The 13,930-nt window shown below is 41.9% G+C and overlaps 2 protein-coding genes across 9 annotated transcripts in view; one reads left to right on the top strand and one right to left on the bottom strand.

The window, feature by feature from the left end:
• Positions 1-370: 370 nt before the first annotated feature.
• CFAP184 (cilia and flagella associated protein 184) lies at positions 371-4,542 on the top strand. Its single transcript, XM_073343206.2, has 2 exons — positions 371-1,249; positions 1,595-4,542. Exons 1-2 carry the CDS (start codon positions 371-373, stop codon positions 2,138-2,140), a joined length of 1,425 nt encoding a protein of 474 aa, XP_073199307.2. The 3' UTR covers positions 2,141-4,542.
• A 1,203-nt stretch (positions 4,543-5,745) lies between these two features.
• The window catches only part of TBC1D14 (TBC1 domain family member 14), a 106,854-nt gene continuing 98,669 nt past the window's right edge, over positions 5,746-13,930 (bottom strand). For 4 of the 8 annotated variants that reach the window (XM_073342582.2, XM_073342586.2, XM_073342587.2 and 1 more), the window contains 2 exons: positions 11,288-11,546; positions 5,747-9,063 (listed from right to left, as the gene is read on the bottom strand). In XM_073342582.2, coding sequence (XP_073198683.1) covers positions 8,998-9,063; positions 11,288-11,546 — 325 coding nt within the window. In that variant the 3' untranslated portion in view covers positions 5,747-8,997. Of the gene's footprint in view, positions 9,064-11,287; positions 11,547-12,000; positions 12,236-13,930 lie in introns of those variants that run through there. The other 4 variants (XM_073342585.2, XM_073342590.2, XM_073342583.2 and 1 more) reach the window with 3 other exon arrangements.

Below are 13,930 nucleotides of genomic sequence, written 5' to 3'. Positions count from 1 at the left end.
CCCTCGCAATTGAACCAATAGGATGAGGGCGATGAGGCGTGGCGAAAACCCAACGACCAATAGAATTCGAGGCTCAGGTTCCATCCGCCTCCACTACAACAAATCAGGTAAGCGACCCTAGGCAGCCCCTTCGCGGAGTGGTCGACGGACACATTGGGGCGTCGGCGCAGTGTCTCCGCAAGGAGCGGGCTGCTCCTCCCATTGGCTGAACGAGTCCAGCGTTGTTGCCTGGGCAACGGGAGAGACAGGTAAACAACGAAGCGTGTGGCGCTGAGACTGACGCGTCCCCATCGAGCCGCGGACGGGCCCGGGAGAGGGCCCAGCTGAGGGGATGGAGGGGGAGGGGGAGGGGGACGGGGAGGGGGAGGAAATGGGGAAGGGGGACGAGGCTCCGGCTCACCCCGAGGAGTCCCCTGTGGAGGCAGAGGGCCCGGGGCCCGTCGCGGAGGAGCAGGCGGCCGGAGAGGAGAGGCCGGAGGAGGCCGAGGGCGATCGTCCCCTTGAGAAGCCGGCGGGGGAAGAGGCTGCCGCGGAGGAGGGGGAGGCAGAGTCGGAACACAGAGCGGGCACGGGGCCTCCTTCGCCGGCGGCTGAGGGAACCCCCGAGGCGGAGGCGGCAGCCGCCCCAGAGGCGCCCACCAGCGCCAGCTTCACGGAGGGCGAGGCCGAGGAGCCGCCCCCGCTGCAGGTGGGGGAAGTGCTCAGCCCCCCGGAGAGCTGGGGGGAGGGGCGGCTCAGCCTGCCCCTGCTGGAGCTGGGCAGCCCGGAGGAGGAGGAGGAGGAGGAGGAGGCGGCGGCGGAGGAGCGGCGGCGGCAGCGCGCGGAGCTGACCGAGCAGTACCGCCTCCTGCTGGCCGAGCGCGAGCGCACGCGCCAGTACAACGGGCACCTGCAGTTCAAGCTGTACGAGCTCTTCCGCAAGAAGGGCGAGGAGCCGCCCCGCGCGGAGCTGGAGGAGCTCGTCTCCGACAAGGAGCACCGCTACACCCGCTACCTGGCCATGCTGGGGGAGCTGAGGGGCCAGCTGGCCCAGCAGAGGGCATGGTACCAGCTCCAGATAGACGACCTGGAGCAGCGCTGCACGGAAAAGCTGGAGCAGGTGAACGCCGACTGGCTCGCCTTCCAGGCCTGCAAGAAGGAAGTGACCCTCTTCACCATAGGGCGCCAGCTGGGGGGGAAGGAAGCTGCCATGAAGGAGGTGGAGCACATACAAGCCAAGGAGCAGCGTAAAGAGAAGGAGATGAGTGAGGTGAGCCCACCCCTAACCTGGGACATGAGCTTCCAGAGCAGCGTCCATGACACCTAGGGGAGGTGGTCCACAGCTAGCATCACCGTAGAGTACCTCCCCCTCTAATGCATATATTTTCAACTTTGGGCCAGATTTATAAAAGCAGTTAGGCACCTATAAATGAAGGAGCCACTTGTGAAAATCCTACTAGGTATCTAGCACCTGCTAAAATTCAGAAGAAGATGCTTCATGGATTAGGTCATTTATACTTAGACTTGACAAAGCACAAAGAAGGCCTGTCTTGATAGAGAGGTGGATTAGAAAAGTTAATAAATCTTTCCTGCTCTCTCATTTCTACCATTCTAGGGCCGGTTGGAAAACATCAAGCTGCAGCATAAGGTTGAAAAGCTTGAAGCCAGCCTGAAAGCTCAAGAGGAGCTGGCAGAAGGACTGCACCTGATAGACTATGAGCAGCTGAAGATAGAGAACCAGACCTACAATGAGAAAATTGAGGAGCGCAATGAAGAGCTTCTGAAGCTCCGGAAGAAGATCACTAACACAGTGCAAGTCCTGACCCAGCTCAAAGAAAAATTGCAGTTTGTAGAAGCTCAGAATCAAGACCGAAGGGCCCAGCTGATGGAGATTGAGGCACTGGTGGCCCAGAAAAGAGAGATTCTGACCAGAACAAAACAGGCTAGGGATAGTTTACGGGTACAGAACCTGAAGTTGCGACAGAAGTGTGGGCTTCTCGGAAGTGAGATACTGCTGCGGGATTTCGAGAACAAGGTGGATACTGCTGAAGTGCTAAGTCAGCAGCTGGAGATGCTGAAACGTCACCATGCTGGACTCACCCTTACTTGCAAAGCTGTAAAGAAAAAAATCAAGGAAGCAAAATCCTTTCTACCAGAATGAGGATTTTGGAGAAGAAAGTGAGGTTAAGACAGAAAAACAAAAATTGAGCACTTAAATTGGTTTATTTATCTCTGAAAGTGTTTTTCATGTACAGGCTTGGTATGTAGTAAAAGGGTGAAATATTCTCAATTTCACATCTAATGAAAACTTTGTTTCCCAAGTTTTAATAGTATACATTCCATCAGGAGACTGCCATCAAGTTATACCTTTTTCAATGGCTCATGAAAAAACCAAGAGTAATTAGCCAAATATGCTATCAGATAGATATTTTAAGTCTGCTTTTAAAAAACACACACACTGGCACTATTCTAATCACTGGCAGCATCACCTTCTGGTGTAAGCAAAAAACTGCAAGTCAAATGCCCTCAGATTCCAGTCCTGGTTCTGCCACTAACTCACTGTGTGGCTTTGGGAGTCTGTTCCCCACCCACAATGCTGAAGTAGGTGTACTTACCTACCTGTGTCTCAGACATGTTTTGAGGATTAATTTTTGTAAAGCTCTCTGAAGATATAAAGTGATATAGATTGTAAATAATACAGTTTCCTAGGAGCTTGTTTTAGTATTAATACATAGCAGTTGTCTTATATTTATATGCACAATACACTATATAGGTGTTAACTAACCTAGTTATCCTCAAGCTACGGTTGGTGAAGCACCTGTGATCTGCAGCATCTTCTCTATTGGTCTACAGAATTAAACAGTTTGGCAGCCAAGCAGCAGAGAGTTGAAAGGGAGATCCATGAAAAGTTCTCTTATGAAGATGTTCACAGAATGAAAGAGCTGCAGAATTATGCATGCTAATTAATCCTTAAATCATCCTTGTGATGGAGTTAATTTATTGGCCACTGGTGGATGAAAAATTCTTGCAGAGGGCAGGATTGCATGCACTGGTCTAGTAAGTAATGAGTGGCTAGGGCCTGACCTTTTTCTGGTTTCTAATGTTAAAAGAAATGTCTCTACAGCAGTGAAATAATGTGGGTCAGAACAGTGGCAGGGGGTTATAACTTCAGTACTTAGTGAGCAAGATGATCAGCAGTAGTTTTAACATTGGCATTTATTTACTAAGGCAATAGACACCTTAGACATACTTTACCTGGAGATCCAAATCTCTCCTAACCCCAGTAAATCATGCTGGTTCACTGTGGACTTAGTACAGATCCTAAACTACACAAGTTCATGCAATAAGCATAATTAGACATATCAGTCTCAAAGTCTGCACACGTTCAACATACATCTGAGAAATGACAGCATCGTGAGGTTCTAATTACAAAATGAACAAAAAATATTCTTGCCTTTTCAGTAACAGTCCAGTGCACTAGATCTTGGCAAACAAGAATCAGCCAACTTATTCTGAGTTTTCTTAGCTAAGGTATATAAAAGAGTAGATTAAAAAGGATTAAGAAGTTTCTAAAAATGTTTACAACTTTTTTTTTCTAGTTGATCTCTGAAGTAGCTTTTCTGAGTCACCTTAACATTGGAAAAAAATTGATACCACACCTAAAAAATTCTCAGTTGGGAGGGAGGAATTGGGATCATGATGGAAAGCTGGTCATTTCATTACTGAGAGCATAAAAGGTTGGTCTTCTATCCTGGAGAGATTACAGTCTCTGAAAACAATCCTGCATGGTCTTGGAACAGATTAGATGCCACAGTATATGTTTTTCATCTTCTCTAATTAGTTTGATTTGATGATGTCCCTTAAAGTCTTTTTTTTTTTTTTTTTTGCAAAATGGTTTGAGTCACAGCAAAACAATTCAACTGTACTAAATACCTCATTTTTATGTCTATTGATTTTTAGTGCTCTACTAAATCTCCAGTAGTGATGAGAGACTACAAAATAAGTTGACTAATAGGGGCAAAACACCACTACCCAGTTTAATCTTTTCTCTCTTGCAGACACTAGCCAGCATAAGGAGACATATCAATAAATATAGTGGCCAACATCTTAAATGAAAAAGGGAAATAAATTTATAAAACCCTGTTTCTTTCAGGTTAAGCCCAGTTACTCGGGCAAATAGGTAAGCTCTTCATCAGCTAAAATTTTAAGTTAAAGATGTCCTGTTGTGCAGTAGAGCATCTATTTGGTTTCCTATTCAATTGTTTTGGTAAAGATATAAGGACATAGGAGTAATGGACTCCCTGTAACAGAATTACACTATCTACTTCAGCCTCAGTATGATGATCAAGTTACAGTTCTCTTTCACCATAGCATTTATGAAGCTTGCTCTATTTTCTGTTGTACTTACTCTCCCGCTACTCCGGAGGAGCAATATGTATTATTCCTACTTTTTGATGTATGTTCCAAAGCCCTACTAGTGTAGTTGGATTTCCTTTAAATAGTCTTCTTACACTTTGTTCCTTTTGTCTCAAGTGAAAAAATAAAATGGCTTATGTGACACTTTTTAAGACTATAAGCAGCAAGGGCTAACATGCCTTTCACTTTCAGGTACATATGGCCCAAGGAGGAGAGGCTAGTAGGCACGGAAAAGAAGCTCCTCAGGGTGGAGGTTTGACTGAGCTGGGGAAGAATGTAGGGAGCAAATGCACTCTTCAGCTGTTAAAAACAAATGAACATTCACTTAATCTTATGCAACTTCCTTGGAAATTTCTTCTCTCATTGTGTCCCAATGTTGTGAGAACAAACAGCTACAACTTTGGTCTTCCAAAGCCCTTCCTCCTGAGGAAATTGATTAGAATTTCAAACTGTAACCAGAAGTCGGCAACATGTCTGTACACTGACACCAGTGTCCATAGTAAAAATTTTGAGGTCCTTGGGGGTGCTCACCTCCGGCAGCTCCCCACCAGTGTCTTTCTCCCCACCCCCATGCTGTTGCTGGCAGAGGCGTGGCCAGGCGCCTCTGTAGGCGTACTGCCTCTGTGCCCCCTAGGAGCTTCAGGGGCAGTACCTGCGGAGAGGGCAGTGCGCAGAGCTGTCTGGCTGCGCCTCCGTGTAGGAGGCGGGCGGGGGAGGGGAAGACGGACATGATGCTGCTTCTGGGAGCTGCTTGAGGTAGGCGCTGCCCAGAGCATGCACCACTGACCCCCTCATGCACCCCAACCCCCTGCCCCAGCTCTGATCCCCCTCCTGCCCTCTAAACCCCTCATCCCCAGCCCCACCCCAGAGCATGCACCCCCAGCTGGAGCCCTCACACCCCCCCCCAAGCCCCCTGCTCCAGCCCAGAGCCCCTCCTGTCCCCCAAACACCTCATTTTTGGCCCCACCCTGGAACCTGCACCCCCAGCCCAGAGCCCATACACCCCATCCCACACCCCAACCCCCTACCTCAGCCCCGAGCCCCCTCATACCCCCGCCAATGTCCATCACTAAGTCCAGTAATTTTGTCAAGTGTCTGTCGCGCAACATGGTGGTGCTGACCCCCTAACTATAACATGAAACTCAGGAGATCCATGGACCTTCCTATGGGAGAGTACAATATGGCACCATACAGGAACTGTTAAACCTGAAAATCCCTTTCTTTGTAAACCTTATTGCCAGTATGTGCTAGCTGGAAAAAAGGAAGCAATTCGAAGTATTTTCAAGCAGACTGGGATTATAGCCGTCAGAACAGGGAAGGGAAAATAAATAGTTTTAAAAAAACCAAACACTATAAAACTGGAGCATATGCAAAGTTGGAGTTTCTGTTTCATTCAGTGAATGGAGTCAGGAAGAGGAATTGATTCCTTATCAACAGGTTGGGTATTAGTATATAAACTCAGGAACTTCAGCGTGGATTACACTGTAATTGACACCATGTGATCTAGATAAATTTACATGATTTTAGTTAATAAAACCATATATACAGTTCAAAAAAGTTCAAGTTTGATACATGTACTTCAACAAAAATTGATAATTGTACATAAAAACAAACATGATATACAGAGTGTCAATAGTTCTTTACATATTCTAGTATTTAAAACATTCAAAAATAGAAGCCATTATAAAGTACCTTTCAAAATGAAATTCTTTACTAAATGATACATTTTGACTATTACTGATTGAAGATGTAAAATATTTTGTTTTATGTAAAGTGCAGGTTGCACAAAATCCCAAACCAGGTTGCAGTCTTCCTAGTTTCTCTTGTTTGCTGCATGTAAAGTGAAAGTTGCATACTTCTAAATTATTGCAGCATTTTCATTTTTTTAAACCTCTGGGGGGAAAAATATCAACTCTCTGCTTTGATGGAGAACAGGGGAATCTCAATGCATCATGTTACACATACCCTTGAACACCTGAACAATAAAATCAAGTTGTCAAAAATCTGGTATGCAATCCCTGAATTTAATTATGAAAACCTTCCTTAATAGCTAATTATGATATTTGGTATGCTGTCAGAAAATTAAAAAGCTACAGTGGCAAATAATCCTATTCCATTATTACACATCTCAACAGCATTATCAAAATTCAAGCATATTTTCAAATCAAGTATACTGAAAAGTTTAAACAACTATCTTTAAGCAGGTGAAAATTTTTCCCAAATACAAGGTTTTTGGGGGGAAAGGGGGTTTAAACAAACTGTGCAAAGCTCCTTATTGCATTGCTTTTTTCATTACTTAAAGAACATACCTTTATGTACACAAATAAATCAATTAGAAAATATATACATCTTCTAAGAAAAAAATCAACCACAGAACAAAATAATTACATCTGCAAGTAACAAACAGTGTACAAGTGCTGCAGCAGGCCTTTTTCCACAACCAAGTCCATTTTCAGTATTAACATTAAACATCCGATTAGATGGGGAGCAAAATGAGACCAGATTGGGGATGGCTGCTAAATATCCAGTAGCTAAACATTGCATTCCAATAAGGTAGGTGAACCATGTTCTGACTCACTTGGTTTAAAAGGACCTAAAAATTAAGTTGCAATGAAGACTAAGTTACAGTTTCGAAGCCAGCTACAGTACCATCTAACTGGATGTATACTGAGGATAAAGTTGGTCTGCATAAATACGTAATGTATAGTACGTAAATGTATAGTGCAAATGTTCTTGATGTTAGGCCTCTATACACCTTCACAAAAAAGGCATATCTGTGATATTAAAAAGGTAATGTAGATCAAAAGGTACTGACTTTCCAATTTTCTATTGCACTTCATTGCATCTACAATGCCAATATCAGTCACGAAAGGACCAAAGCTAAGCAATTTCTGAGGAGAGAATGGAAATGCCATTCTGATGCCTGGACATTTACCTTCACAAGAATTTTTACTATGCTGCTAGTTACTGAAGAAATTAATGGCCAGCACCAGAAATAAACTAAGTAGCTAATTATGGTAGGTATACAAAGTGCGGAAGGGGAAGAGGGGCCAAAGAGGTAACAGACTTGCGAGCTGCATTTGCATTACATACTCTTTGAAGTGATAGAATCCTGAAGCACTTATTTGGAAAAATCATTGTTGCATTTGAGTCTAAGATTACAGTCAAAATACCACTTATTGAAAATATACTACTTCACTAATGGACAGTATTTTGCAAGTATCCTATAGACATTTTACATTATACGCTGTATGTACTTGGAATTTAATAGTGTGTGCAAGTATACTTCCACTTTTAATCCAGTTCTCTCTCATCTATACTTGTGTTTCAGACATCATCAGAGCAGCCAGCATAAAGACAGACTGAAGGGTGATGGTGAACATAAGATCCAAAGCTAGAGAGGATCCAGAAATTCCCATTTACAGCTATCAAATACATATTGTTTCAGTTATTTTCCCTTTTCAGTGTTGAAATTCATATTTATAAAGCAATTTATCCCATGAAGTTTTTTGTATAGTGTACAATGTAAATCATGGACACGTATGATTTACAATCAAACAGCTGATGAAGGCAGAGAAAATTTTAGCTGTATAATGGAAATATGCAACTGCAGTTTGCCATCTGCGTAACTTGCTCAAGCATAGTACCGTGTGGTACAGGCTGGTCTTAAAGAACACCGTTATCCTCAAAAAGAACTAGATCAATGGATGAATTTTACTCATCCCATTAGCGAATTACCAGTTCTTGACACTTTCCCCAGCAAACCTCACTTGCTAATTACCATTTACTAGCATCTTACTTCTGTTCAATAGGTGCATGGGAGTGAGCCAATGGGAAATAATGCTATAATACTACAGATCAGCCCTTGGAGAGCTTAGTACCCTGTGGGATTAATGTGGCACTTTCCCAATGCATCCATATGGGTGGGAAACACTGTTGCAAGGCAGGCTGAAAATGGACTCTGCTGCTGTACTGCTAGTCTGACTCCTCCCTCCCTATTTTTAAGTGTATTTTCTACTTACCATGGTGTTTGTGTTTGGTCTTGGTTTTCAGTTAATGGGATGGAATGTAGTTCTATTTTAACAGTTTCTTTGGTAAATGAGGCCTATAGATTTTTTAAAAAGAGGACATTTCTAAGAAAGTGGTCCTTACCTCACTTAACTATGAACTCCAGTACCAGTTATGGAACAGGTTCTCCAAATCCACCTATACTTATGCATGTATATTCTGGTTAAGAATCAAACTGGGGAGTAACTTTCAAAGCAACTCACGTTGTTACCAATTACCAGTATTTAAAAATATTTATACTGAAATAAAAAAGGCAAGCTTAAAATTGCCTGGTTTCATTGCCTTTGTTAAAAGTGCAGAATGTATAAAGCTGTCCACAGCAAACACACATTATATTAAGCTTCTTAAGGCTAAGCCTTGGTTTTGTTACTTAAAAAGTTTTTCTTTTCCATTTTTTTCTTTAAGGCCAATTCCAGTGCTAAACAAAAAACTCAAAACAACACACTTGTAGCTCTACATATTGAGTTCATCTTGACATACAATTGCCACTTCATATTCTTTTCCCTTGGATCTCAATTTGAGGCAACCATAGTTTCAGTGTTTGAGTGAAGGGCTTCCTCTTTCCACTTCCCGGTTGTCTTTCTGCAGGGCAGCCAGTACCTAGACATTTCAAAAAGGGAGTTGAGAGAAAGAAAAAACACACAATGAAGTTAAAAACAGACTTTAACGTATTTGGTTACAGTGTACCAACAAGCTATTGCACGATTTTCCCATTCCGTTACCTCAGAGCATGAATATTTAAAGAAATTATTTTCAAAAAAATTTCAAACTTTGAAAGATCCTCTGCAGTAAACGGGAGGTCTGAGAAACAGCTAACATCATAAGACTTTGGGGCACTTTGCCACGTGGGCACTGTGTCACTTCTCCATCCCATTTGACCAGGTACAAAATCTAAGGTGAAGAGAAAAAAACCAAAACCAGGCACCACGAAGCCTAGGGGTTGGTTCACGACTCTTTGACATGCTTATAGTAGAACATCTCTTTCTGCCACCAGAAATTGCCTGAGAAAAAACGTATTTCCAAATGAATCTTAACTGCTTGAAACTGTAGTGAATAAATGTTATGTTAGATGATGACAGTGGTAGCAATAACAATTAGAGAAGAGGACTGAGTGACTGGATTTCAAACGAAGATCTCAAATGGTACTGCACTGATTTGCTTGTCTAGGTCAAGGCACTGAAGTAAACACATTTATACGTTGTACCCCGGACACTCGAAACAAACATTTGTTGCAGGACACAACTATTTGTGGTCTACCCTAGGGCTCAGCCAAGGTGGTCTCTACAGTTTCTCATTTCAGCACAAAGAAATGCAGCTATCGACAAGTAGCTTCTTTCTCTGCAGAGGTATGAGCAGAAAGCCAAATTTGCGTTGCCATATTTGACCACTATTTGGCTGAGGTTATGACCGGGGATCCTAGTTTTCAATGATAAAACAAAATTCTCTGATAAAAACCAAACATACATACAAATATGTGTTTTTCCGCGATTAAAATGAAATGCTGAACTTTATTTTCCCTACACACCATATTTTATATATATATATCAGTTGAACATGTTTTATTGATACATTTACAATTTTAAGCAAGTTGGAAGCCTATCAGGGCCCATCACTATGATAAAATAGAATAGTCCAGTCACAGTGCCTTGTTTCTTTACTGTTGTCGATGGCCCTGCTGTTTTAGCCTAGTTCTAGTTTCTTTTCTTTCAGTTTATGTTTAGCACTTTCCATATGTTTTACAATTGTCTGCCTTTGAATGTAAACAGCCCTGCTGCATACACAGTATAGAACAGCATATTACCAGCAGCATGAAATTTGTCCTTGCCAAACTCAATGGGGGGAGCGATAGCTCAGTGGTTTGAGCATTGGCCTGCTAAACCCAGGGTTGTGAGTTCATTCCTTGAGGGGGCCATTTAGGAATCTGGGACAAAATTTGGGATTGGTCCTGCTTTGAACAGAGGGGTGGACTAGATGACCTCCTGAGGGCCCTTCCAACCCTGATATTCTATGATTCAATGACATCGTCTTTACGGGTGACAAAAGTTTTCAGCATCTTTTCATAATTTAAATTACTCACATCTAGAGGCTGAAGTGGAATTTGAGATGTGTTAAAACACAACCCCCATATGCTGTTGAATAATTTCTATATGCCGAAGCAGTTTATTGAAGTATGTATAGTTATGTAAATTTAAAGCACATTCAAAAATCAACCACAAGAGGGGGAGGAGGTTGCATGTATTGAATAAGTGACATTGGTACTTTCAGTAAAATTTAGTTAATAGTAAATGTTATTTTTTCACAAAATGTAAAAACTAAAGATTCTCTGTAAAAAAAAATGCAAATTCTAGGTTTTCTGGGGCAATTGGATTTCTAGGATCCCTGTTAAGGACAGTTTGGCAACAGAGTGCTGATGGAGAGGAGAAAATTCATAGAGGATTCAGTTGTCTCATCTTTTCCCACAAACCAAACCAATTTTTGTTTTTGTTTAAATATGAAGTTGTAATAGTGAACATCTACGTCTCAGTTTTCTTTAACCTCTTTTCCCATTAATAGGAGAAAAAGGAGAAAAACGCTCCACACTGCCACTATTCAAGCTTGGATCCACCACAATTTTATTGCAATGAGTACTGATCCAGCTCCTGATTTCCAGAGGGGAGACGTTCAGGACAACCAGCCTTTTCACTAAATGTTCACCTACCAACATTATAAAGTGATCTACACGCCTACCAAACCGTAAAATATACTCTGTTCTGCATTGTCGCAGGCACTGCCAAATACACCTTCATTTGTTATTAAAAAAATGAGACTAATACGTTCTCTTTACCTGAGCCCACTTTTTGTTTCTACTTTGCATCTGAATTGCAGCAATAGATGTGAAGAATTCTTCTGAAGGCAAGTCCTCTGGTAACTTTGTTAGGAACTGGGCTATGTGAATAAAGTCCATTTTGGTCAAAATATCTTCAAAAAGTCTTAATATTCCCAAGGCTGTACGGAATAGGAACTCCTCTCCATCCCGGCAGAACACATCCCAGACACGACATGCAAGGTCGAGTGGCAAAGACTTGCTGTACAATGTGAATATCCTGAAAACAGAGGAAAATCTTTAGGGTTAGGGTATAAAAAAAATTTAAGCGGCAGAACAGAAGCACACAAGTCTTTAATAACAGCTGAACAACAGTTTGTTTGTGATCAGGTACTGGAAAGTTCTTTTATATTTGGTATTTTACACTGGTTTCACAGAAAGTATAATTTAGATTTCAAAGCTATTCAAAATGTGCTAGGTGACGTACATACTTATAGGAAGACCCAGTTCCTTTCGCTAATGGACATAAAATCCATAAAGAGAAAGAATGGGGGTGGGAAAGGGATGTAATATACAGTGTAGGCTGAGTGACATTAGGCATGTCTTATAAATTAAGTTTCCTCACCGCACTCCCCCGCCCCAACTCCTTTTGTCTTCTCACATGCTAATTTCCAGCTTAAAATTCCAGGGATCTTATGCCATGCCTCTTCCAGCGTTTGACCCTGCTCCCCTACCTATAGATGAGTAGTTCTCTCAGGATATATAAGTGAAATAGGTGGCTTATTCGGTTTGTTCCAACTGCCATGGAAGAAGTAGGTCTTCAGGTAGGATTTGTGTAAGGAGAGGGTAGTAGGGCTTTGATATCCAGCTCAGAGGAAGATGATGAAGGTGTGGAAATGGTTGCAGGAGAAACAGACAAATTGAGCAAAATGACTGACATAGTTGGTGGAACACAAGAGTGGAAAAGTTCTGGTGATGAGATAAGAAGGTAGGGGAACAGTGGTTAATCTTGAGGGTGGTCACAGGAAACTTGAACTTAATGCAACAGAGAACGGGAAGCAGCTGGTAGGATTTAAAAAAAAGAGAGAGACAGACATATGGGCCAGGAAGATTACTTTAGAGACTGTATTTTGAAGAGGGCCTGGAGGGGGCAACATGGATATTGAGGTGGCCAGAGAGGAAGCAGTTCTAATAATCATGATGGGAGATGAGGGTTTCAACAACAGCTTTAGCAGTGTGGCCACAGCAAAGAATGAATCTTACTAACATTGCATAGGAAGAATCCGCAAGATGTGGACACAGCCAGGGTGCATGCCAAAGGGAGAAAGAGGAATTGAAGATTACCCCCAGAGTCCAGGCCTGACTGACCAGGAGAATAGTTGTATTCAACAGTGACAGAGAAAACGGGAGTGGGGAGAATTTTGGTGGAAAGGTCAGTTCAGGCAACCCTGAATTTAAAGGGATGGCAAGATACCCAGTGGGGAATTGATGAAGGGAGAGACAAATGTGTCAATCACAGGCAAAAGATGGCATAGTTCAAACTGCATGAGTAGCTGAATGTGCCAGAGAAAGGCTACAGAAACAATAGCCTAAGAGAGAACCTTCTCTTGGTACTGAAACCACATCCTCACTAGCCTCCAAGGGCCCACAGGTCCTCCGAATTGCCCAAAATATTGACTGTATTGCAGTATGAAATGGAGTGATACTCCAACTCCTTCGTTCACTCATCTTCGTTCTGGAAGACAAATCTGTTTTCATTCACACTAGTAGCATCATAGTAGTGACCAAATGTCAGTAGAGTGTCACTGGCATCCCACTCTACCCTATTAGACTATAGATAACTAAACAAGTAATTCATATTGTATCATTACTAATTCCAGCTTCTAACTATACCTCTGCACTGAGAGTGTGGCTATGGCCATACTGCAAGTATATTTTCTAACATTCTGAATGATCACAGTTAGTGTTCCTATGAACAAACTGTTGCACAGAATTTTTCTCCAGCAGAGGTCAGCAAATCACCTAAATCAAACTTTAAACCCTCTTCCATCAATTCCCTTAAGTTTTATAAAAGAAGCTGAACTTCTATGTATAGTAAATAAATAGTAGTTACTGCTTGAATACTAACTGATGTAGTATTTACCATAGGAGGCCTATCCTTTACTTAAAATGGAGTTGTTATAACAGCAAGAATTAGCACAATAGAATAAATCAGAAGACAAAATGCAATTCTTTGCATATAGTTTTGATGCCATTTGCTTTGAATTAAAAAGGAGTAACTTTGCAGGCCTTCACGGACGACTTCTGCTTGCTTTATCAGATTATTTGAATAATAATACCTAAACACCACATATCATGCTCTTCCCTCTGGAAGAAAGTAGTTTACAAAAATGGGCAAACATTTTCCCCATTTTACAGATAGGCAGATGTGATTAAGTAATTTTCCCAAATTCATACAGCAAATAAATAAATTTGGAAACAGAACCAAAAGACATGAAAATTCAATACTAAAATTTGCCTGTTTTATTTATATATGATCATGGTGGTTTGTAAAAAAGAAAAGTAGAAAACATAAAATAAGAACAATGCATTCCACACAGACCTTAATTTCTAAATATAAAAATAGACAAGCCAGAGAAGGGGCAAATAATGGAGAATACCACA

This window comes from Lepidochelys kempii, chromosome 4 (genome assembly GCF_965140285.1).
Source record: "Lepidochelys kempii isolate rLepKem1 chromosome 4, rLepKem1.hap1, whole genome shotgun sequence".
Lineage (NCBI taxonomy): Eukaryota > Metazoa > Chordata > Testudines > Cheloniidae > Lepidochelys > Lepidochelys kempii.
The sequence above is the reverse complement of the archived record's forward strand: the minus strand, read 5'-3'. Positions and strand labels throughout refer to the sequence as shown.